The following is a 25,912-nucleotide window of genomic DNA, read 5'->3' on the forward strand; positions in this document are numbered from 1 at the left end:
AGCCTGCCTATCCAGTCCCTGGCAGGACACCAGCTCACCCAGATTAGGGAGCCTGGCTGAAGCCACTTGGCTTTGCAACCTACGCCCTGAGCTACAACGCAGTTATGATCACGTTTGCCTCTCTATGTAGATGGAGCCATCTTCCTGCAAACCTTCCTGCAATCTTCCTGCAAATCCTAGTTGCATTATGTCTGGTAAAGCTGAAAAGAGCCTTCTCCTTGGGTCATCTTCTTCGCAGGTTTATTTAGACTGACATTAGTCTAACAGGAAAAATTATATCTGATCTTCATTAAGACATTTTTGAGGACAAACTTTAAAGACAAGACCTTGCCTAATAAGAGTGTTTTCTTTTAAGTGTTGTGATTAAATGTGGTCAATTACCATCTTATTCCAAATCCGCTGATTATAAAGCCAAGAGATTATGAGAGCCAAGAACACACATTTCCTTCTGGCTGCACTGGAAATAAGTCACGTTGAAGCCAAATTAACTTTTTAACTGCACTCGTGATCTGTAAACAGGCTTTCAAAAATGAATTCCTGTGCTCCCTTCTTTTCTAGCACTCTCCACTGCAGCCTCCACCCCAGCCTTTCACAAAGCTGTACCAGCCCAGCAATTGCACTGAACTGTCTTCAGCTCAGTCCAGAGAAGCTGATTTCCACTAAATTCGTACCCCAGATTTATATCCTAACATTTGAAATGTCAGGTGGTGTTTCCCCATTGCTATAGTACACTGCAGCTGTTTTCAGAACACAGTTAGGCCAAGAACTGATTTAAATTATAGCTGTAGTGCCATCTCATGTGATTTCACTTGTGCAAATCCAAAAGCAGAGCATGTGCCAAATGGTTCCTATATAGCAGTTCCTTTATATACTTCTTGCGTAGCTGAAGTGCAGCTTTATCTAGAAGAGAGAAATTTCCACAGAGACACACAATAAAACAATTTTCAAAACCGTAAATCTGCTTAATGGTGACTACTTGTTCACTCAATAAAATGAATTGATGTTATAGTATATTTTTTGGTACAGTATTAGCAGATAAACAGCATTTTTTTTTCCAGAAGGTTGTTTAAGAAAAGGAAAGTACAGCAGAGAGCAGATGCATGTTGTGCACTTTCACTGACTCATTTATTCCTCGCTCCCTGTTGCTGCCTGTGTACTCTACCTTCCTGGGGTTCCTAATCTGGTTCAGAATTAGGATCACTTTTTTGTGGTTTTCAAAGCCAAATTGTATCATTCTTATTGAATGATCAGGAAGTGAAGTTAATCAGACATCCCTTAGGGAATATATTAATATGGCAGTTTTAGGTATTGCACCTGAAATTGCTTATCTTTTGGTCACAGTACATTAAAACGCTACTCTAGACATGCTGATTATTGAAAACTCAATTTTCGCATGTGGATACATGTTTCCTGTAGCACGTTTAGTTAACCAGTCTTCACTTTCTGTTTCTGGAAAAAAAATCTTACCTTGTTGTCAGTGTTGCAAGCCCCTGCTTGTCAAAGGATCAGCAGTAGGTAAGAAAACAGCATCCCAGGCTTTCTTGAATACTCTAAACCTGAAAACATTGTCCAAGACAGAGCAAATGGAACAACTGCAGAAGTATCACACTCCATCTAAGTAAGACAGCAGATACTGTCCATTCATATACTTCTCTCTGAGCTTATTTTCTTTTCTGAGGCTACTTAGTAATTCCTTCAGCTTAATGAGCTACCATTTGGCAATCTCTAAGCAACTTTGATTTAGTGATGTGACACTCTTAAAAACAATCTGCCGTAAATGTGCTCAGAGCTGGCTGCTGGCTCTCTGGCATGATAGCAGGTACTGACTTCAAATAAAAACACGTACTTTGTTACTGACAAGAAACTCCACGTTGTTTCTGTGTTAGTCGTACTGTATGTCAGCCTCTGTCAGTGTGGGGCTGCTTGCTGTTGTCACGTGAAATTAGCCTAACGTGTGAGATCCAGTCCAGAATTCAGAAAGGCGCTGCACAGATTGAGTACCTGGAGTAGAGTACGAAGATTTGGTAAAATTTTGGTGAAGATTCTAGAATTATCTACGTGATGATTTTCTTCAAGTAGTGTCTTACTTAAGTCTTCTAATTGCCTTTGTAAAGGTTGTCTCAATCATATGACTGAACCAAATAGAGACACAGGATCAGCAAGTTTCTTATGATAGCAGTTTAAGTTAACAAAATTCTCTTTCTTTTCTGTTCTTTTCCTTTCTTTTGATAGTTTTAAAAAATGAAATGAAAATATTCTTCCAACAACTTGGAAAAGAGAAGTTCTCTCCTTAACTTTGTACAAATGCCGGAGAACTACCCCTATACAGTGTGTATGAATAGTTGTAGAAGAATCTTCCATCTTTTATTTTTCAGTGTCTTTTTTAAGCCTATGACTCATATTTCACTCTGCGTTCTTTAGCTTAATTTTCTGCATGCTTCCTTCCCTTATCTGCTCCTTCTTCCCACATTGCTCATCTTCTCTTCAGTGCTCTTCCCTCTGTACGCCTCTCCCATACAAAATCACCCACTCTTTGCTTAAAGGTTGAATATCCTCACAGAAAGACAACTGTATATTTTAAAAATCTTTTTGAGGGGAGCTCTAAGATGGCAGAAGGGATAATACTGTTTTTCTTTTCATCCAACCACAATTCCACAATGTATCTCCCCTTGCCATTTTCCCCTCTTTAGTAAAGTCCTGTATAGTACGCTTACTTAAACGTGTAAATTTATTCACTTGTGGGGACTGACAGCAAAGGGATATTTTTAATTCAGAATGCTTTTCCAAGCAGAAGGAAAATATAAATAAGAAATTCACTCCGTGTTTCCAGTCTAATTGAATTTTCTAATCTTTTAAATATTGAAACCATACTTCTTGATGTTTGTAATTCAAGCTTCCCTTGATAATGCAGTTAAAGCAAATCTGAAAGCTTATCCTTGGGAACAAAAACTATGTTGACTTCTAAATAATGAATTTATAGTACTGAAGACTATTATGTAACAGACCCCAAAGAAGTATTATTATTTGTTTCCAGAAAGTGACGCTTCTCAACATTATTTATTGAGTTCCTCTGATACAATTGTAATCAGATTGTCCCTTTGATAAGCCTCATTCAGAAGTCAATGAAGGCAAAGGTTATGGAACAGAAAAAGAAGGAAAACAACTGAAAAAACTGGTAGAAACAACTAATCCCCTGTCCCATTATTAATTACCATTTTTTCCTCAGAAATCTGGGGCATCTACATGTGTTCCTTAGGATTAGACAACAGATCTTGCTACATTGTATTTAGGGGAAAAAAAAAAAAAACATGCATGTCTCTGTCATACAGACCCTGATGTTTAAATCTTCCTATTGCTATCCATTTTTGTGACTGCTTTTAGACTCCATTTGAAGAAAATTCTGAAGTGTGACTATTAAAACAGTCAGGTAATAATGGGGAAATAATACTCTGCTAACACTGTAAATTTCACTCTGGATATCATCTAGTGGGAGAGCAGAGTTTCAGGTACCTGTCTCCAAGCTTTAAGTGCTTTTGGTGTTAGTTACGGAGGATGTTCTTCGGACTCCATCATCAATATCAGGTCTGCATGATATTATTATCTCTGCATTGAATTCAAGGAACCCTAAAATTACTTTCTTTTCTTTACTTATGGAACTATATAATATGTGGATTCAGAGCTTTGATGAACTGCTTACTAAAATATGTTTTAAGCATGCTATAATAGGGACATATTTTTAAGTTCTTGTTGTAATTTGGGAAAAATAATGATTTAAGACAAAAATACGTTCTAGTATTGTAACAGTATAATTTTGCTTCAGTTTTGGCTAAGGAGAAACTTTCTTTTAAAAGAAAAAATAAATAACATAAGCTTAGCCAAGGAGCACCTAATCTCCATGAAATTAATAGGAATGGCACTAGAAAGCTAAATAAATATTTTTAAAAATCCCCATCATAGAAGAAATTCCTACATAAGTTTCAGTGCCAGACGAAAGCAAAACAATTGCACAGAATAGGTGTGCTCTGTTCGTTTGCTCAAAGATCTCTCCAGTGAAGTTGATTAAGGTGTATATGGTCCACTGTTTTCAGCCATGCATATAATTTTTGTATCTTGCTCTCCCCAGACTAAATATTAAGCCTATATGTTTCCTAGCAGTAAACCGTATTCATAACAGAAGAGATCAGAAACTGATTTTGCTTATGCATTTACCTGTGTGACTATCTCTATATTTTTGCTAACTGGAATAACAATAGACTGATAGTATGACATTGCTGATATTTGCTAGCATTTTCTGTAATGAAGGAGGACAGACTTTTCTGGACATTTTGTTTTATACCTAGAAAGAAATGGGTTTCTCTGGCTTCCCAGCCACACTCTTATCAGCAAGAAAGATATGGTTAAAGAATGTGTTATAATTGTTCACCTTTGTGGGAGTATGAATAACATTCATATTAGATTCCTCATGCAAAGAGTTGCCAAGAAATTCTTTGTGTTCCTGGAGATTTCAACAGTCTGCCGAGATAAGGGCCATTGATTTGATTTGTTATCTCTTGTGTACTTTGAAAGCAATCATGATTCTTAGTTTTTAATATTCTTTTTTTTCCGTGGAATATGGATAGGGCATGTCAACAAATATAAAAAATATATACAGATATATGTGTGTGTGTATTTTAAAACTTTCAGTAGTTTTTCTTAAACTCTTAGTATTTCAAAAGCTTGATCTAAAACCAAAGAAGTCATATATTCCTGGTGTTTTCAGTGGGCTTCAGACTACCTTTTCTGCTTCCTTATGTCATCTAAGTATGTGTTTTTTTCAGTGAAGGTATAGCTTTCAAAAGATCTGCAATAAGATTTAATTACTGGAAATTAATAATAACACTTAATTTCGAAAACATGACTAAGAGTCATGTTACTTCATTAAGATTGAAGAAAATATTTATATGGTTTGTTGAGCAGTGAGATAGTACTTCTCAGTCATCTGCTTACACGGGAGTAGCCCTTTAACAATATCACGTATATCTCTTGAATGAAATAATGTGTTTGTTTACTTCTGTCTTTTCAAATCCCTTTCACTGGATTTTAAATCTCTTTGCTAACTCACATTGCTATAATGGCCTTTGATAATAGTCTGTGCCTTAACTTTCCAGACTGGCACCAACTTAAAAAAGTAAACCACTAAATATCATGAGAGCCAATTAGATAATTGTAGGTAATGTGAGGCTGAGTGGATTGTAGTTTTTCAGCCAACGCTTTTGCAAAAATGCAAGTTCCATCATCCCCAAACCATTTGCAAATATAGCCAGAATTTGCCAAATACTATTCATAGACTGGAGGAAGGGACTAGAGGGGAAAGAAGGAGGAAAAGAAAGGAAAAGGAGCAGGGAAAGAAATGCTTTGCAGAAATGGCGGTTATATTCCCCTTCCAGAGTGTGCTTTGTGAGACAGGAGTTGAACGGCCCATGGCTGGCCGTGCTGGTACCTCTGGCCAGGCACAGAGGACTTCCCATCCAACCAGCACATCCCCCCGGGATGCCCCAGGGAGGACCTGGCGGTTCAGCAGAGCCTTTACCACCTCTGCTGTCAGTGAGGCACAGTTGCTCACTACGTACTAAGAAGAAGAAGGAAAAAAAAAAAAAAAAAAGGAAAAGAAAAAGAAAAAGAAGAAAGTGAACATATTACAGATGACTACACGAATGTATATAAAATGCACTTGGGAGGTGTAAGTACATCACCTTATGCCTTATTATACTCCATTGTGCCCCCACTGCAGTAATATAAAGTTACCGTGCATCTTGGCATATGAAATCTCTACCCTCTGTTGTTCTATTCCTATGAATAGATTGCTGGTTTGATAGCAGCATTTTGTATTTGGTTTCTTAGAGTATTTCTCTTTTGTTTTGCTTTAATGTTACATTTAATGTGTCTTTCATACCAAGTACATAGTGGTTTTGAAAACCTCATCACCACTCCTAACATGGTGCAATGTAATTACTCTGTTTTGTTTTGAGGGGGTTGGTTGGTTGGTTTTTTCCACCTCTGCTCATTTTTCCTGCTCCTCTGCCCCTGCCTAACAAAGATTCACTGTAATAGAAAGCAGGCTCGGTAATAACTGCCTGTTATGTTTTTGCTTAATGTACTGTGCAAAATATGACAAGGGTGAATGTTAGTAGAGGTAACAACAGTCAGAATGTTTCTTTATTCCAGCTGTTGTAGCCTCTATATGCAATAGTTAGAAAAGATGTTAAACAAACCGAGAGAGTAAGTTGTAAATCTAAAGTTCAGAAAATTCAACTCCGCTTTTTTTTTTTTTCCTGAATAGGAAAAAGAGGGTGGTGGAATGATGTAGTATCTAAGCCTTATGTGTTTAAAAAAAATTTCCAATCATTAATGTCTTAAGTTTCCTGAATATTCATAATAGAAGTAATTCTTTCAATACACACTGCAGAGAAATCTCTCTTTATTCGTGGCATATTGAAACTTGATCATGATTGCCAGCCCCTTCAGCTAGATGTTATTTAACTAAGAAACCTTTGTTTTAATTTAATTCAATTTAAAACATTTCCAGCACCCTACTAACAAACTGTACTAAAAAAACTGTTCAAGTCTGACACACATTTTACAAATTGTAGTCACTGTGAAAACATGGTTTAATTTATATAATTACTATACATTTACTTTAAATGGTAATCTGTCACAACAACACATGTATTTCTTATATTTTCTGTAAGAATATGCTATATTTCCAATCTCCATACACAACCCATAAAACAGTTGCTGTCACCCATACTCTCTCTTATTCTAGCTTTGATTCTTATACTTGAGAGTTATCTGCATGCCAATTTTTATTGCATTGCTAATCTGAATATATTCATCCTGGATGCATTCATTACCCTGGGATATCTTTAGTATTCCAAGAAAAGATGCAGCATAGTGCATATTCATTGATTCAGTTCTATAACTCTATTTGTTTATTTGTAAATTAATATATTTCAAGACTCAAATCGAGACCTGCAATGTCAGATGGAATCAAGAATCAAATAATTCCTTGGCTTCTGTTTTCACAGAAACTCCAGGTTTTCTTGTAGACCTTTGCATAAGATCTACTCTGGAAAGAAAAGCTATCTCTGTAGGTGAGAAACATACAACTATATTAGAAAAACCTGCCAAGTAGGCTGACTTAAAAGTCAGCGTCAAGTGTAAATTTAATATACAGGAGGTGACACACTTGTTATATTTAAATTAGACTCTGAGAACCTGCTTTGCAAAGTATCAAGAGCTCAGGGCAGAACAATTATCATGATCATATGCGTCTCGAGTAAGGGGTAGATATGCTTATTTTGTAAATGAACAAATGTGTGTAATTGCATAATTGCTTTAACAATAAATGTCCTGCAGGGTATCTGCATATGAAAACTTAATTATGATACATGTTTTTCTGGAAGGAATCAGAAAAAATCAGTCCAGCGTTGTGTGCAATCATGTGTGCTTTTCTAGATTTTGAAAAATGGACTGTTACTTTCACAGAAAGATAGCACAAGGCTGTTTAAAATGCCAGTTTAGAAACTAATTTATATTTCTGGATTCCCTCTGTCCTACATCTCCTATTAATAGCTATCAAGGATCCAGCCACAGTCTTCATTCCAAGTAGCACTTTTCAGCATTGCTTTCAGTTGTGCCATTGGTGCAGGGTGTTTATAGACATCCCGGTGGCAGATGATTAACATTGCTTTGCACCACGCTCCATTTCCTACCCATCTCTGACACACCACCTACCCTGCAAGCTGAGGTCACTGATCCAGCAAAGCTACTGCCTAGAATAATATCTTACACCGAGAAAACTTTTGGGTATTCACAGACTAATGAATTTAGTCCAGCCCTTGCTAGTAGCCAAAATTTTCCTTTGCTCCATGTACCAATGAAAATGTGCTAAATATATCAGCTGATATGGTTGAGCCTTGCTGTTTTCTACACTGTTGTATATATTCAGTATACATATTTGCATGTTCCCAATGCAATAGCCATATGAGCAATCTTTATGGAGTTCTTTAACAATTTATATTTCAGCACTACAGAAGAAGAATATATTTCACAGTTAACGTTGTTCATACAGTTGCCTTTGGAATCTTTAAATTCCTTCTGTGCAGGGAGAAGAAACTTTATTTTTCTAACAGGACAATAAAGTAACCTACCCAAGTGGAATATTTTAGGTTATACAGCAATACTCCTGTTTGGTGCTGAATTTTAACATTCCTTTTAAAGGTTTTCTCCTGAGATACATCAATGAGCTATTGCCTCTGCTTATCTCCTCAAGAAACTGAAAATGTAAGATATAAAATGTATTACCTCATAGGAAAATTTTCTGTGAATTGCTTTACAGTACACCTGACTCTGAGCCTCTAGTCTTGCAGTCATAACAGTCCTATTTAAAAGCTGTAGAACTATCTCTTGCCTTCTCTTCAATTTCCACACTTCCTTTTAGACATTCATAATTAACAGCAAATCTCAGATTTGATTTGATTTCTTCCTAATCCTTGCCAGAAGCTGTACGGGAGACACTCACTTCACAATCCTGCTGATCAGAGCTGGGTAAATGAGTGCTTCTAGCACGAGGACTTGTGATAATACCTCTTTGAAAAAGTTTAGAAAAGGCTTTTATTTGAGAATAAAAGACAGACAGATAGACGTTAGTCTGGGAACTTCAAAAAAGACAAGCCTATCTGCCAATCTCTAGTTCATTATGCTGCAAAAGTTGAAATGGTTTCCCTTAAGACTTACCCAGCAGAGTTAGTATTTACAGGGCATTACATGAAATAACCTGTTATGCCATGGGGAAGACATGATGGAAGGGGGAAAAAGAAGATGACTGTATAATGTCAATTTTGGGGGAAAAGCTTGCTGCTTTCCTCACAGGCAGAGAAGAGTAGGTGGAGTGTAGATCAAACCTACAAAAAAAGATCAGACTGGTTTCAAGAGTCAGGTATACATTTCTAGCTGGAGCATGCATGCAGCTGAAAAAAAAATATCTTGACCGATGTCTGTTTCATGAATATGAAGTGTTACAAAGCTGAACCTGACTTGCTCTTTGCCCTGTCACTAAAGGGGAGTATTTCCTCCTCTCAGCATATGTGGCACTTCTTGACTTTCATTAGACATGTTCTGATCTTTCCTGCGGCACCTATTAGGGACTTGCTTTGAAGATCCCAATTAAAAATTTGAAATGCTAAATTTTTCAGTACGGGTTGAAAAGGAAGGCTTATATGGAAGCTGAAAGATGGGGGAGCCTACCAGTTGCTAAGTGCCCATGTACTTAAGCCAGGGAATATTTGGGAACCGAGTCTCTGGACTTCAGCACCTAAACTCTTCTTTGTTTTTGCCCGCAGGGTCCCTAAATCCTTCAGCTAAATGATGATAAGAGATATTCCCTTGCTTCTGGGAGCTTCATGGGGATAAATACATTTAGAAAGAGCACAAACTGTCATGGACCTATGATACGAGGGGCCAGCTAGCTGTCTGTAGGGAGATATTTTGGCTGTTACATCAACGGTTTAGTTCAAGAGAGCTTTGTATCAGGCTATTGCCAGCTTCTGCGCCTGGTAACAACCAGCACAAGAAGCATTCTGAAGTATTAATAAACAGCTCTAAAACGAGCCAGAAAACAATTGTATAACTTGCACATAATTAAATAAGATTTTTTAATTTGGAGAGTTTTCATCATCCTTTTTCCTTAAGCTTTGAAGTATTTTACAAGGTGAAACTGTGGTTTAAACAGACTTTATAGTATGTATTAACAGCTATTTTGAGAAAAGAAAAGATGGAGTCAGTTTAGGTAGTTTTGAAGTGTCTTTTTTTGCTGATGATGTCTGACTGTATTTGTTTTAAAACAAAACAAACTCACACAGTAGGACAACAAAAGAAAAAAAGAAAAGAAAATGCCACTTCGGTCTGTCAGCTTCTGACTCTTGAATTTCCTTCCCCTGCAGCCTTGCTGCTGGGAAGTTACAGGCACAGCACGATGTCTTACCAGCCACTCTGAAACTCGGCAAACTTTTAGCAGCCTTAGGTTGTTTAAAGCATTGCTTTCAGGTTGCAGTCTCATGGCAGTGCTGCAAAAAGGTGGATTTATCTTTGCTGGCTAAACCGAACGTGTATTAGACAGAAGTCAGGAGAAGAAGCACAGGAAAAGGGAAGAATCAGGAGAAAAATAGCACACTAGGGAAGCAATAATAGCTAGAATCAAAGGGTCGTGCCAAGTATTGTTAGAACTAGTTAGAGCAGGTGGAGGGGGACATGCCGTTTAATTTCTGCCTCTGCATTCAGTCTGCTGGGATGCATTTCTCCATCAGACTAACAAAGGCACTGTGGTGGGGTTTTGTGTGCAGCAGATCCAGTCATTGTAGTGAAATTAATTTCTCCCGTTTGCCATACAGTCTCGGATATGCCGTCTCCAAAAGGCAGCGATAGGCCTTTCCAAAATGTTAGCCTCTCAAGAGTGATTCTCGGCGACTTCAGTGTCCAATATACCATCCCCCTTTTTAGAGAGCTGGATGTAGTCTTGCCGATCGACAGCCCAGTCAGGAACACTGGGGTGAGTTTAGATCAAAGTTTTGCAGTTTGAATCAGTAAGTCTTTTCTAACTGTTATTTCAGTGTGTGGTTACTTTTGATAGAAATTTAGAAATGGACCTTGGCACCAAATACGCATCTTTCCAGAACAAGGGGTGTAGGGTGGTTATCACCCTCTTTGTCATTGTGTGGCTAAATCAAACTTGATCTTTTGACATGGTTCAGTCTCCTCTCAACCTCTAATTATATCTGTTGTTCTCCCTTCAATCTGCAGCAATATGTTAATATCTTTTAGTAGCTGAGCCATTATGCCTAATTAAGGGATTGCAAATAAATAGGGGTGGACAGTTCCAAACATACAATAGCTGCAGATAAATAGAGAGGGACAGCTCTCAACATATGGCAATGAATGCAGCCATAAGGCCTAAAGAATGTATTTTAACTGCCAAATTTTATGAGCAGCTTCCAACTGCCTTTCATTTGGCCTCAGCTATATGTCTGACAATCATTGTAAACACAGTTTTTGTGCCATATCGTTTTTGTGCTCAGTGGCTAGAATTTATGCATGCAACATTCATTTGCGCTACAGACTGAGACTGTTCAGAGAAGAAATATTTTATGTTTGAGAGGATGCACGTTTAGTGTGGATGTTCACGTTACTATTACTTCCCAGACTAATACAAAGGTAAGCACTATGAATATCTGATACCAAGTCTCAATGCTCTCCATCTTTTTAAAGAGCCTTTACTAATAGTCTAGAAATATTATTTGACTAACCGGTCTTTATCAAATGACTATCTATTTATCAAATGAAGCTTAATAAATTGCACTTTCATGTAAAATAGCCATGATGGCATCTCAACAGAGAAGAGCCACCTTGAGAAGAACTGAATACGTATGGCCTCTTTAATAATGTAATTCCTTGTTGAATTCTTATGTAAATGAAGGGCAAGAATTGCTTCGCTGAGGCCAATTTGCAATAAAGCAAGAGAGCGGTGCAGTGGTGAGCCAGCACCTTCAAGGCCTATGTCTAGCAGCTAGGGTTATTCTGGAGACAGCGCCTTCCTGGAAATGCAGGGGAAGTATGAGATTTGGGTTTATTGCTCTGACTGTTGCTAGGGAAGGGAGACTGCCCAAGGCCAGGGGATTGGACTGGTGCTGCCAATCTGGGGAGGATGCCCCAGCCCTCCCTCCAGGCATGAGCATCCTCCCAAAGTCAGCAGCAAATGCTAAAGACCCTACAATGAGGAAAAAAGGGATCCCTTGGAAAAGATACTGTTCCTCCACCCAGTTGCCATCTCCTTTTGTACTGCCCATGTAGAAAGCTTGCCATTTCTTTCATTCTCCTACCCAAAATAAGGACGAATTTTTCTTTTGCCTTAAGTTAGATCTGATTGTTACTGTCTCTGTATGCTTATACTGCTAGTTAACTATTGAGTTTGCATTAATTTTTGATCAAAAAAGAGGGGTAACACTATTTTTTTATGAAACACATGGTTTTCAGAGTAACATCAGTGCTTAACTGCGCAAAGCAATTGTGTCACTTTATTTCATTTGAAAGGTCAATGACTTTTTTAAAACTGATTTTGTACTTTAAAACCCTTTCTGACCAAATACAAAATTAGTAAAACATGTTTTAAGGCTCTTCAAGCAGGATATACTACCCTGATGTCACCCAATTGAGCCTACTCTGCTACATAGTGTGAGTGTCACTATAAACAATCAAGAATGAAGACTGGAAAATTTAACAAGATGGTTCCAAAAAAAAATGGGTTTTAGCTACAAGACTTTTTTGCTATCAAGATTAGCAGGCTAAAGCTTCCAGGGAAAAAAAAAGGAAAAAAGCACTATGGTGTAGAGACTCTTTGTGCAAAGGGGTTTTTTTTTAAAGTTATTTTTAAGGAAAACATAAAAAAATATACTCTTTTTATGTGGAGGATCATTTCTGCAGCATTTTAATGCTAGAATTGTGGTACCTGCACACTGTGAAATGCACTCATTGCATGAAATAGTCTTTATAACTGGCAACATGTAAGGTAAATTAGTATAATAAAAGTAGATGCAGTTTCTGTAATTATACTATTGCAAATCTTAAATTCATTCAGATAAAGAGTGAATATGATCTGCATCTGTGAAACTAAGTTCAGTATTTCTCATGAAGAGAAGCTGCAACTCTAATGAAAAACTGTTAATTGGAAAAACAGAGGTTATTTTGGCTACTGTACGACAATGTGTTACCCCCTTCTTTTCAAGTGACAGAGAGAAGAAGAACCTGGGCCCTTCCTCTTTCTTGCTAAAAAAAATTATTTGCTTATGCCCTTTATAATTACCATTTCCAATTTCCACCTGTCAGCTCTAAAATGTAATCTAAATTCAGGAGTCTAAAATTCATTTCTTTCTGAGCTGTTTCTGTTCTTCCCATCGTCTCAGGGCACCACCTCAGTTAGCCTGAAGCAGAGCAAGGTACGACTGCGAGGTGCACGTGGTGATGAGAGCTCACCCAGAAACTGGAGGTCTAACCTTACACCTTTGCAGTCAGCTGGCATTTTTTGCCATGTGTTTCCGTCGTGAAGGACTGAGGATGGCATCTTACGGTAATTCACAATATAATGCTCTCCCTGGGAAAAAGTACACTTTACAGTTCATTGTCTTCAAAATAAGGATGGTTTGGGCCTTATAAATTGGTAGCTTTCATGATAACTACAAGGTTTGCTGAGTTTGAATGAAACTCTCCCCCCAGTACAGTCAATTCTAAAACTCAGGTTTCACTCTGCTTTTGTAACTGGAAAGAAAAACGGGTTATAGACATGCAGTAGCTATCACCAAGAAAGAAGTACTAACTTACTCTGCTGTCATCACTATAGATTTGGCTTTTTTTTTGTTTCATTGTAAACTACAAGCATTATTAGATGCTAAGTGTTTCTTGGCAAAGAGTTTTCATGAACATACTATTGGTGATAACGTACTTTTGCATTTTCCTTTGAGGAGATGCCACGGATTTTTCATGTCTGGCCAGTTCAGTCACATGCTATTTATGGTTTTTCCTAGCTGTTTTAACTAATATATGAAAGAAAGAAATATAAATAAATGGCAGTGGCTGGAGAAATCTATGAAAAAGGGTGGAAGATGATCTTTATGAAGGAACACACAACAAATAGCTTTATAGCTTTCTTATAATTTAAAGTATTAAAAAGTTGGGTTTGTGTTTGTTTTTTTTTCCTTAGGAAAAAACCAAAACCACACCCTGGTTGAGAGAGAGGTAGTAGGTGAGACTTATTGGTTGCCAAGCCAAATTTATTGTCATTTTGTCTTGCTACGTGCACATTAATTATGTTTCTGCATGTTATTATTTGCCTGGATATTAGTCAGTATAACTAACTATATCTTGGTTGAGTTCATCCTTTTGTCAATGATTTATTAACTATGAAGAAAACATCTGGATGACCCAAGAGGACTTTGTTAATGTAGTATGCTTTTTGCTCTTGTTTAAGAACAAAACAAAGATTAAAAAAATATAATTTGAATAATTTCTAATTTTCTTATCCATTTCTCTTAAAGTCATGGTGTTCAACTATTTGTTTCTGGAGGCTGTTGCCAATGTGATGGCTTGGAAACATCATCTTTTATACAGAGAAGCAGAGGTTGGGAGAGAGGTTTTTGAGATATACTTTTAAGCTTTTTTATCTCAGACAGTACCACAAACTATTTGCCTACCTATACTAACAACAGTTCTCAGTGTAGAGAGCATTTTCTTTAAGATGTACTTCTACTTCTTTTTATCTAAATCAACATTAAAATCCTTAAGAGTGTTGGGATTTTGGAATAAATTTGACAGAAATACAATGAGACTATCTTTTGGTCAGCTCTATAGAGGACAACTCCAGAACTCATTCTGAAATAGGTGTTTTGATTGCCAAACAATATTTATGTTTGCATGTAACCTTGGAACAGATAAATATCTCGTTATGACATAGAAATATTTAATACTTTTGGAAAATTGAATAAAATTTTTTAATTACGGAAATACATTATAGATTACATGAGAATCCATGTAACTATTTTCCTATTATGACACTATTTTAAATATATTTTTATGACACTTTGTGTCTGCATATAGTTGAGAGATTATTCTTTTCAGTTTAAGGCCTTGATTAAGATCATAAGAATAACTGACAGCTCCCCTTAGCACCTCTAGTAGATGGATCTAAGAAAATATAGGCTTTGCCACACACATCTAGAAAATTATAGCATTGCTACTCTTCAAAAGGTTATGGATGTTTTCTCATATGATATTTATTATAGTCATATCCTGAAGCGGCAATCCACGGTGCCAAGTTGACCCTCACAAATAATTGTGCTGAAAGTGATGTGTGTTTCACCTCACACTAGTCACATATAATAGTGGCAGCAGGCCAAAATGTTCAAAGGGTGTTATTTTTAACCAGATTCTGGATTTTGTTGTTTTATGTTATCATTAACAATTCATGAAGCACTTATTGAAACTAATAAACTGATTGCAAGCTAGAAAAATGAATTGATTAATATGAAATGTAAAATGGAATAGTGATGAGCTCATTTCCATTGTAAGTAATGGAAAATAAATCCAATAAGTGTCTGTTCTTTGGACTGCAAATAAAATGAACTCACCTCCAATCAGTCCATGATAGTTAGCCATAACTGGCTTATAGAGGCTTTTTAAGCCAAAGCTAACAAAGAAGTCACGTTTTGAATATAACTTGTGGCGCCTTGTGCGCCAGCCAACCCCCTTTCAAGTGGGTATGTTTAATCATGATTCTGCTTTCAGTGTGTATTACTCTACCTGGTTCATCTTAACTCAGAATTTTCTCCGCATCTTTGTATATCTTAATTCCACTTTAAGGCAGACCTGAGGCAAAGCAAGTTGTTGTAGCAGAAGGTCCTTTTTTCCCTTCGTAATGATACAGCTGGACAGAACTTCCTGCTGACCTTTGCTGATAGTCTCTTCAGTGGGAAAGCATGCAATTTTATGCATCTTTTCTGTATCATAATAATGTAGGCAAGACAAAACAGGAAGATTAATAGATCCTATCTCTGTTCAGTGACAACAGAGAAAATTAAGGGCAGAAAAGATATGTGTAGGCAGACCTAAAAAGTCCTAGAAGACAGTTCACAAGAAAATAATTCCTGATTATTGAAAATTTTGAGATGCAGACTCAGTGTGTTGCGTATTTTGAGTGTTGGTGTAACAAGAGACAATGGAATGTACAAGGGAACAAAATCATTTTGATTTACTAGCTCTTATTCTGGAAGATAAGTTCTTCCTGTGCTGAAAGTTCCTGTATTACACCAACCCCAGCAGTGTTGAAAAATAGCTACTGCATGAGTGTTTGCTGTGTAGAACTGTCTACATGAAATCGTTCCAGTTGCATTAATCTTCTGTTTGACTAGATTTTCCTCTAGAATATATTCCAAATATTTATCCTATTTATCAGTTTGTATTTGGTTTGATGCTTGGGCAGAAATTTGGGGTCATTTTTCTTGCTTCATACTAAGTTGATTGTACATAGTTCTTCATATTAGGAACCTTTTCTCGTATCATTTAACATATTTTATTTGTAGAACAGTTAATTCTCAGTTAATGACAGTCACTCTATCAGTCATGCTTAATTAAAAACAAAACAAAACAAAAAAACTGTAATGAAAATGTTTAAATATTCAAACAATTCAGTCAAATTCAGGCAGGGCTGAATCATAACCCGGCCATCCATAAGACGTTTAGATTTCTGTGTCTCTTGATTACTTATGTCGTATACAAAATAGTTCCAAACCAGTTGTTATTTCATATTTTCTTGGTCCTACATGGATTTAATCAACATTAATTATACTATAAGTCTGTCAGTGCTGACCTATTTAAATACAACAGGATGTGTTTTCAAGGCACCAGGCCAAAATTATAAGCCAACATAGGTTCCCCTTGACTCTTCCCTAAGATATGTGTATTTCCACAGAAGTGCCACTAACACGAGGTCTCCAGTGAATTGGTATCTCACTATATATGCACCTCAACTGGTCTGTACGTACCATAAACAAACGAATGACACATTGAGTGTCAGTTCATGTGGTTAGTAGATATCACACATTTTGTTGTTAAATAATATTAAATATTTAAATTTCTTCAGTTTATTCAAAAGCATGGCATATGGCCACTGAAACATTACATGGGCCACTCACTGTATGGGTTACATTTTCTAGAATTTAAAATGAAATCTGATTTCTGTGGCAAATTTAATTAACAGGCTCTTTTCTTAACTAAGAGTTGCTTTTTCTTTGGCACTTTCCTTACTGGATTCTAGTTCTTCTGATGACTCATAGAAATAATTGTGGCAGTGAGGATCACCGAATAGACACGGAGCACCATGTTTGCCAAATGCTATCCTTAAAGCAAAAAGAATTCCATATGTAACTACAAAAATTGGGCATTTCTCAAATTATAAGAGAAATACTTTGCTCCAAGGCAGCTTCATGGGGCACCATCTGGCTTCACAAATCTTCAGAAATGAGATTTTCCTTGAACAAAATTTATCCAATCAACCTCTGGGAAAACTGTATAATGTAAAAAATCCTTCATTATCGCATTCACTCAGTGCTCCTTGGTAGTCTAGGTGAGCTTGGGTGCAAAACCCAGATTCTTTTCATACTAAAAAGATATGGTTCTTGATTTCTTTGGTTAAGCAAAATGTTTTACAACTTTATTCTCCATTTCTTTCAAGGAAATAATTTCAAATGGCAAATGAATCTTTTAATGTTTTATTGAAAGATTTCTTTCAACTTCCACTGCCCTTTTGGCTAGAATGTAAGAACTCAAATTTCTGCAACCCAACTGACAGTATTTTAAATATTCCTTTTCAGGCAGTCCAGGAGGTAATGCATCTCTATTTAAGATGGATAACTGATATGAACTATGCCTTAAATGGTGATCTTTGCATTTTAAGCCACAGTCCAGAGTTTTTCCTATTAATTTATAATAAAGGCTTTGGAGCTCTAACATGAGATACTGGAAAATGGGTGACATAATATTTCAGAGCAATTTTATTCTGAGTGTAGTCAAGAATAAATCAGAATAAAGGTTCCAGATTTTTCTTCGCATAAGTGTATGTTTACCCTCAAATATCCAGTTGCAGACATTAAAGCAGTTTGCTATTAAAGTGTGAGTAGATGGCAGGATGGCTGTCACTGGATCTTCTTAAGGACGAAGGTTTTGCTTTTTAAAGTAAAAGCAATAGTGGTCAAGGTGATATCTTGACATAATACCTTGTACATTCTGATATATCATCAGTATCAACAATGAAAATATATTTTAATCTTGTATACAATGTGAAGGAAAACTTTGTGAAATGTATTTATTATTTTATCCACAGCAAAGTGTTCACTTCTGATTGAAACCATTACACTGAAATAGTACTGAAATGATACAGAAATGGAGCCTCCGGAACATCTGGCCATCGTTCACCCCTGTTGCACACGTAAGAGAAGCCAGAAAGCTCCCTCAAGGGAGGCTTCCCCAGACTGGCATCTGACAAAGAGAGCAGCAGTTTTTGCTCTCAGGACTTCTTTGCGAGTCTTCATATAGAGGAGATGATAGCCAAAATAAATATTATATAGGAAAGATGTGAAATATGAGGATTCCCAAAAATGCAAGATAAGCTGCTATATACTAATAAGTTTAGCATCTCGGCATCACCTCAGGAATTACAAAGAGAAGAAAAGAAAATTGCCTTAATCCTAAGACAGGATTGTGTTGCAGGTTCTCGTAGGAAAATGTCCATGATTTATGTTTTATACATTTTTCTTAAAAATTAGGCATTAAAATAAACCAAGGTGATCTGGAACACCTACTGTTTGAAAGAGATATAGTAAAATACAGCACCTTCTGCATTTTCAATAATTTTTAAGAGAATGCCAAATATTACTACTGAAACTTAGGTCTAATGTTATTTTTCTGTCTTCTGTTTGTTTTTTTTTTTCCAATTAGGCTTTAAACTTCCGAGGCAAACACAAATTGCAGAAAGAGAAAGAAAACAGTGTTGCTGTTATGTTCGTGTTGCTTCTGCTCCCCAATTCCAGCGAGGGTCTGTCGCTTGTTCGGCACTGGCGGTTGTTTCTATGGTAATTTGTCCTGATGCACGGAGAGGAGGGGAACGGCACCGCTCCTGCAGGAGTAAGGCTTCTCTGTGCTTCTGTCAGTGCTGTCTCTCTCAGATAATTTAACGCACAGACAGTAACTATTACAGCAATGGCACACAATTATTTTGTATTTGACATTAGTGCTTAAGTGAGATTGTGGTAGACACAGTCCTTGGCAATTATAAGAGGCTGTTTCTGTACAGAGAAGCTCACAACCTAAACAAATGAAGCAAAGAGGGAAGAAGGAGCACTCATATCTTAATTTTGCAGGTGGAAAACAAGAAGAGAACTTGTCACTTGCTCAAGATAACTTGTGAAGCCCACAGCAGTGGCAGTAACCCAGGTCTCCTCAGTCTCCGACCAATACCGTACATTTAAGATCTTTCTTCCTCATTTTCAAAATTGTTTCATAGCTGCCTGCACTAACTTTCAGATTCGAAAACCTCCAATGATGTTCCTATAGGGAAAAAAGGCTGCGTTTTTTCAGCTTTTTGCGTTTGACGTTCCAAAACATTAGGCACTCCCTAGCCCATATTCACACCCTGCTCATGCTAATGAATATCAGGATAGACTATATGCAGGTCACCTAAGTTAAACCAGTGTAAAATGTATGAGAGTTAGTCTTTTGCTACTAGGCTAGGATAACCCAGCAAGTTTTCTTAGTACCAATACACAGTTTTAATTTGATTTCATCCACCAATGCTAATAAAAGAACACTCCAAGGCGAGAATTTAAAATGATTAATTACAATACTTTAAAAGATGAAAAAGAATCTGTGTGTGTCAGTCATCCTCACGGGGCAAGGAATAATGAAAACGAAATGCACACAGGAATGAGTTTTCTATTGTCAATGATAAAAGTGATAATCGCCCCAAGTCAAAGCAAAATGACAGATGAAAGAAACCTATAGAACATCACCTAAGGGAGCTCTGAGGCCGGCGCTCAGTGCCACATATACACATGCTAGACTGATATTTAATGAAGCTCTGGTTGACTCTATAATGAATGTTGAAGGCTCTCTGGAGCATCAAACATCATTTAACACTGCTAGAAGCAAATGCTTTATTTTTGTTTGGGGTGGGGGCATATTTTAATACAGTTTTTCAGCTCTTTCAATGAATAAATTGAATTTGGAAGAGAGGGAAAAATCCCTTTATGATGCAAAGAAAATTTATTTGTATGTTGTATTTGTAACATTTTTATATATGTAAAATGGAAGAGGAGATGCAGCAGGGATAGCCTAATGTGTTAACGAGCAAAATTAGACTGGTTTTGACATCTCTGTTATTTATGCTAGCTAGGGACTAGTCTGACCCTTGTGATATAAGGAGTAGCCAATAGATTTTTAAATCATGTCTGTATGGTCTGTGGTCAAACAGCTGAAGGTGAAAAAGAAATTGAAATAGATTCTCACCCATGATTTAATACGGATGTGGTGATTGTACTGTATAAATGTATCTTCTAAAGATGTTTGGGACCGTACAACAAGACCAAGCCAGTAAATAATGGTTCAAGTTATATATTGGTAGTAGTGCTGAAGCCCATAGCACTAACAGGCAGCATTTGCTATCTGTTCTGATCTTAATCAAGTTATCTGTGTGCCTTTTGTGGCTCTCCAGAGACATTTTTTGAAGTTAACATCACTACATCAGCTTTTGTCCAGTTGATAGCCCAAATGATGCCAGATTTGTTTCTCCCCTCCCCCATTTCTTTCCAGCATACTAATTTCACTGTTGCTAGAATCAGTTTAGGCAGAATATGGTTTAATACTGCCTCATCCAGCAATTGGTATTATTTACATCTGTAAGGCTCAAAATGTGTCAACCCCCTGGAGATGTAATACTAAATTTTTATCTCTGTTTTTTGCTACCTTGTCCAGGCATGCAGTGTGTTAAAGACACAAATAAAAAGGATTCTGGGGGAAAAAAAAAAATCTTATTGACCATTGGCAAGTGTCAGCCCATCTTTATTGTAATGGGAAAAAATATACCAGTATAAAGGAAGGAACTTTGAGAGGGAGAAGGCCTTACTTGCAAACACAGGCATTTTTCTACTGTTCAGCTGTTTGAAGTAATAGGAAGAGTGGGAAGAAAGTGCTCTATTAGGTTGTTAACTTGGTCTTCAGAAAAAGCTGCAGAACTCTGCTTTATTTTGTTAATGGAAGAGAAGGTTTATAGTAATTTCTATAGTAATCATTACACCACTGGCCCTTTTAGCTAGTTATTTTGTGAATTAAAAGAAGAGTTAGTGAAAACCAACCACAATTTCAGAAAAAAAAAATAATCTAGGGGGTGACTGAGCAGAATATTTGGAATATTATATAGAAAATATGAACAAGCAAGAAAACAGCTCCTTAACATTTAAAGCCATAAAAAAATGTGTCTCTTGGGAACACATCATCAAAATTGGAAAACTCTTTTTCAATATTTATTGTCAAAATGAATAGAAAGTTACACTTTCTATTGCTTACAATTTATAAAATAATCTAATCTTGAAGGTCAGTAATCCAGTCTAATTTATTCCAAAGTGGTCAGAAATAGCAAGTTTCCCCAAATTATTCAAATATAGTGAAGAATGTTCTGGTACTCACATACATACTGTGTGGTATAGTAGCATTAAATACAATCTACACAGATCACAATTTATTAAAATTATCACGGCAGAAACGTGACTTATCTGTAGTAGGTTCCATATAGCTACAAGTGTTTGATCTATAGGAGTACTTCTGGCAGAGACGTTAAACAATGTCAGGGAAAAAATAAGGTATTAAACAGTCGGTCGTTTTTCATCATTTCCTACCTGCAAGATTTTGATATTTTGTGTTTATTGTCAAAGTTTCTAGAAAAAAAACTTGGGTCCAAGTATATTCCTGTGAGGCAAACTCTAAAGTTTTTTGTTGCTGTTGTTATAGATAAAGAAAAGCAACAAATAATGAAACTTGTCCCAGAATAAGTCTCTTGTGAAACCAGAACGAATGTTCTAGCACATTTGGGAGGCCATACCATTATTCTTTTTCAGCAATCCTAAATATGAAATACTTTTCACACATGATCAATTTAGTTTTAGACATAAAGTTTATCCAAATGAGAAAAACATGCATTTTTTAACTTCTTTCTAGTTCTAGGTGATTTCAAGAGAAAACCTATCCCCAGCTGGGCTTTTCATAGACAGGCTTGGGTTTCTTCTCCCTCTCCAAGGTATATCCATAGTTTTTTAATGTGGCATTCAGCTGAACTGCTAAGCAGATCTTCCTTCTTCACCCCAGAGAGCTTTAACTTAATGCATCCTCCGTACAATTAACTTACTGCACTTCCAGAATGTTGTATCCATGGTTCATCAAGGCACTAGCTCCTGTAAAGAAAAAAGAATTGACCAACTGTGGGGTCACTGTTTAGTTTAAAAGGAGAAAGGAAAACATTTACATGGCCTCTGTCATGACCAATGACTTAATATGTTGAGACAAACAGCGACTCCTGGTTCACAAAACCAGTGGTAGAGAAGAAAGGTCATCTTTACACATTCAAATGCTGTTTGGTCACAGTGGTCCTGGATACAGAGAAAGAAGGAAAGGGAAGGTCTAGTATCTTATCTAGTATAAATTCACCTTTCTCTAATGACAATTTTACCTGATTTGGAAGTTCAATGAAGGAGGTGCAATGGAAGTGGAGGCCAAATTTGAACCATGGGATTGGAGCACTAAGGAGAAGCAGGACAAATTGTGTGATACTCCTAGTGATCACGATGGGTGAAGAGTGCCAACAGTCTGCCGAAACAGGGTTCTGCAGATTCCACTTTTGCAGTTGCTGTAACTTTTTTGTCAGTCCTGTGACCACCATATTAACTAAAAGGAGCAACTAGAAGTACGCACCCAAAAACAACTTACTAAGCTGCTACTGTATTTTAATGTTTTTCAAGTGTTAGACAAGGGATAGGGTTAACCTATCATTTTCCCTGCCTAGACTAATTAGACATGGGTAGGAAGAGTGTCAGTAAGCATAGCTACTTGCAGTTATTTTTGTTTCTGAGCAAATCTGTGAAAGCATAAATCATGGCAGCTATATTTTATGTGTCTTTAGAATTACTTTTTCTCCCTTTACTTGTAGTTTTTTAGTTACTATTCTCACTAAATGTAGCAGCTTTATACCGCTAAGACAGTCCAGATAAAATATTATTGAATCTCCTGCCAAACCTATTAAGACTTCTCTAAGTGGATGCCAGCTCTTGAGAGGCTGAAATTTGGGTTTTTACTTACTTCAGCTAACAGTTTGCCTACTGCCCACACAGAACACACAAAAGAAAGAAAATCATCCATATTATTCTACCAGAAATTTTTTAGTATGAATTAGGTAGAAACTATTTTTAACATTCTTCTAAAAGAGGTGTAATTCCCTTCAGCAACTAATGCATAATAGCAGGACCACTGCTGGGTTTCAAAACTCCTTACACACAGGTCATCTTAAGTGCCCTACACCATCCTGAAAACTCATTAGCATTTCTAGGCATTGAACATGGTTGAAAAATGATGTAGAGTGTGCAGAAAAAATTCAGAGTAGTTGCCATAACATGGATGGTCACGGCTGGGATTGCAGCAAATTTAACTCTTCTGTACAATCACCAGACATTGGATTTCCTATTTTAAGCATAAACAATGTGAGACCTCTTCACTCCCATCCTAAGGCCAAATAATAGTCTTTCCCACAGCAGCAGCTAGGAACCGCATCATTCTGGAAACATGAATAAATTTAATTGCGAGTGAATTAGGGCAGAGCAACAAATCTCCCAGAATAGTTTCTAGGTGTTGGAGAGGTACATTTCCCGTTTACACCTGATGAGCTAACAAAGCCCCTTTCCTTTCCATCAGGCTTACTGCCCTCTGCATGTGGAAGCGTAACTCCTGCTTCAGAGAGAATATGGGATAATCAAATTAAAGAGTGCCAAGCCTTCCTTTGCGTTACTACATTATTACATATTTTTATGTACAGTGACTAGAGAAGCAAGTATGGCTTCCTTGAACATTTTAGCTGTCACTGAGGGAACTTTGCTGTGTTTCTGAGGAAACGTGGTTTGCATAAGCTAAACATAAGTGGACCAATCCAGTGTGCAGACTGAATTCAAAAACAAGAGGTCAGAAAAAACCTAGCAAAGTGTTGCCAGCATTTTAACATGGAGATCCCAGGAACAGGTAGCCTGTGATACATGATATATGTTCAAAAGCATTTAATGTCTTTTCATTTAGCCATAAACAGCCTCCTCATGCCTGGAAGTGCTCTGTATCAATAACCTTAACCCTTGTGCTGCCTCTGCAGATGAAGCCGTGAGCAGGGTTTCCTTGGAGCAGCAGAGCTGCAGGCCCATGCTCAGGCAGGACCCACCCATGAAGATGCCCGCAGCGGCTTGCAAAACACCTTCTCCCCTCCAGAGAAGTGATGCTGCTCTGAGCATGACCCCTCCTGCCTGCCAACCGATCGCCAACACCTGGAGCAGAATCAGTGAAAAGCTTTGTATGAGCCTGCCGGGAAAAATCATGCTCAAGGGTAAGTTTATTATATTCATTTCTTCTGGCATTTCACCACTTCTTCAGATTTTTTTTTTTTTTTCTTCTTTTCTGGTATTCTTCTAATGTTGTATAACTGCTGCTGGAGGCAGTGACTAAACTTACAAGTGAAAAAGCATACTTCCCAAGAGAAGATGATATGCAAAACCAATATATAATATTTGGAGTACTACTGGGAGGGGTTACAGCATATCATAATGTGTAATTTATCAACTAGGAAGAAGCAGTACGGTCTGCTCTAAATTTTTCATCTCATATATGTTATACTCTGAAGCCTTCATTTCACTTTTAAAGAACAGAGTTCATTTTAAGAAATAAAATAGATGTCCAAAGTGCAGACACTTCAGACAGACCCTCTGTTAAAGCAGGGTCAAATAATAAGCTTAAGGAAAGTGGATTTCTGCATGTATGTGTGAATTAAGGAAGCCAGAAAAATATTTGTAACACTGGCAAACCAATATAAGATTTCAAATTATAGTGATATTCAGAAAACAATGCTGTTATGTGTTTCAGTGATTGCCTCGCAGTGAGTTTCTGCATAAATTTGTTCAGTTTGTAAATAAATGTTGGCTTTTTTCTCCTCTCTAACAGCTTTTTATTCAGGCTGGGGTCATACTTTTTCCAGCAGCAGCACTAAGATTTTTGAAGAGGATATTCCGTGATCTTCAGTCACACCTGGACATCCTCTGCCATCAGATAAAGCCCTTACTGCTAGGGCAACCATGCTGCCAACAGCAGTCGTCTTCAAGGTGGAGCCGATGGACCTGGAAAACTATATTTTAATTGAGAAGAAGCTGCGGAACGAAGCTGCTGGCTGCCGTGAAGGTAATGGGGTGTCCCTGATTGTGCCGAGGTGTGTCGGCAGCCTCAGGGTTCGTGAGCTGAACTCCATCTTCATTTCACGGACCGGGAGGAACCTCAGTCATCTGTAGGCTGCAGAAAGCCCTGCTCTCTGAGAGGACAATGAAGGCAGCCCTAGGAATTTGTTTTCTAATATTCTTAATTTGGTGCATATTGAGAGAGCTGAATCACTCATATTTTAAATCAAAATCAAACATTTATTTGATGTTGCTTTTTAATTGTATTTGAATTGCAAAATGCCCCATGATACGCTTTGTGAAGAATACTGCACATTAGTATTAATATTGTTGTTAGCAACAATAGTGATCAAAGCTTGTTTCTCAAAATAGTGATGCATACTACGTTATTCAAACACAAATATAAAATTGCACGTGTAGATACATGCTCGGACTGCAGTGCATGATATTACTTGCCCCTGATAATTTCCAGAAAGAGACAAGTAAAATATGAATGGTAGCTGCAAAACCCTTACAACTTTATGATGCATTGGGAAAGAGCAGAAATACAAATGCATTGACAAAAGTTTACATTTCAGAGTAAATTGAAATAAAGTAATTTACAATCCTCCTCATCACCATTGCAAGGTGGGAAAAGATCATACTCTCACACACATACATATATATATATATATAAATTACAAAATATATATATGAGCCCTTCTAGTGGGATGTAGAGCAAGAAAAGCCTCATGAGGATCAATATTCTATGCGAATAAATTGATGCATATGAACAGAGAAGCTGTTCATTTTCAGGTCTCCCAAGGGAACAGGTT

The 25,912-nt window shown here is 37.1% G+C and overlaps 1 protein-coding gene across 4 annotated transcripts in view; it reads left to right on the forward strand.

Moving 5' to 3' along the window:
• Window positions 1-25,547, forward strand: part of LOC148051563 (uncharacterized) — a 37,534-nt gene extending 11,987 nt beyond the window's left edge. Inside the window, exons 1-7 of one of the 4 annotated variants that reach the window (XM_087737591.1) lie at window positions 8,258-8,322; window positions 10,428-10,585; window positions 12,993-13,156; window positions 17,960-18,064; window positions 18,574-18,759; window positions 24,032-24,259; window positions 24,871-25,547. In XM_087737591.1, coding sequence (XP_087593717.1) covers window positions 18,019-18,064; window positions 18,574-18,759; window positions 24,032-24,259; window positions 24,871-24,941 — 531 coding nt within the window. In that variant the 5' untranslated portion in view covers window positions 8,258-8,322; window positions 10,428-10,585; window positions 12,993-13,156; window positions 17,960-18,018 and the 3' untranslated portion in view covers window positions 24,942-25,547. Of the gene's footprint in view, window positions 1-8,257; window positions 8,323-10,427; window positions 10,586-11,116; window positions 11,248-12,992; window positions 13,157-17,959; window positions 18,065-18,573; window positions 18,760-24,031; window positions 24,260-24,870 lie in introns of those variants that run through there. The other 3 variants (XM_087737592.1, XR_015700045.1, XM_087737590.1) reach the window with 3 other exon arrangements.
• The last annotated feature ends 365 nt before the right edge of the window (window positions 25,548-25,912 follow it).

The sequence above is a fragment of the Nipponia nippon genome, unplaced genomic scaffold, assembly GCF_047370975.1.
Source record: "Nipponia nippon isolate SJK-2023a ecotype South Korea unplaced genomic scaffold, ASM4737097v1 scaffold_6, whole genome shotgun sequence".
NCBI classification, from domain to species: Eukaryota; Metazoa; Chordata; class Aves; order Pelecaniformes; family Threskiornithidae; genus Nipponia; species Nipponia nippon.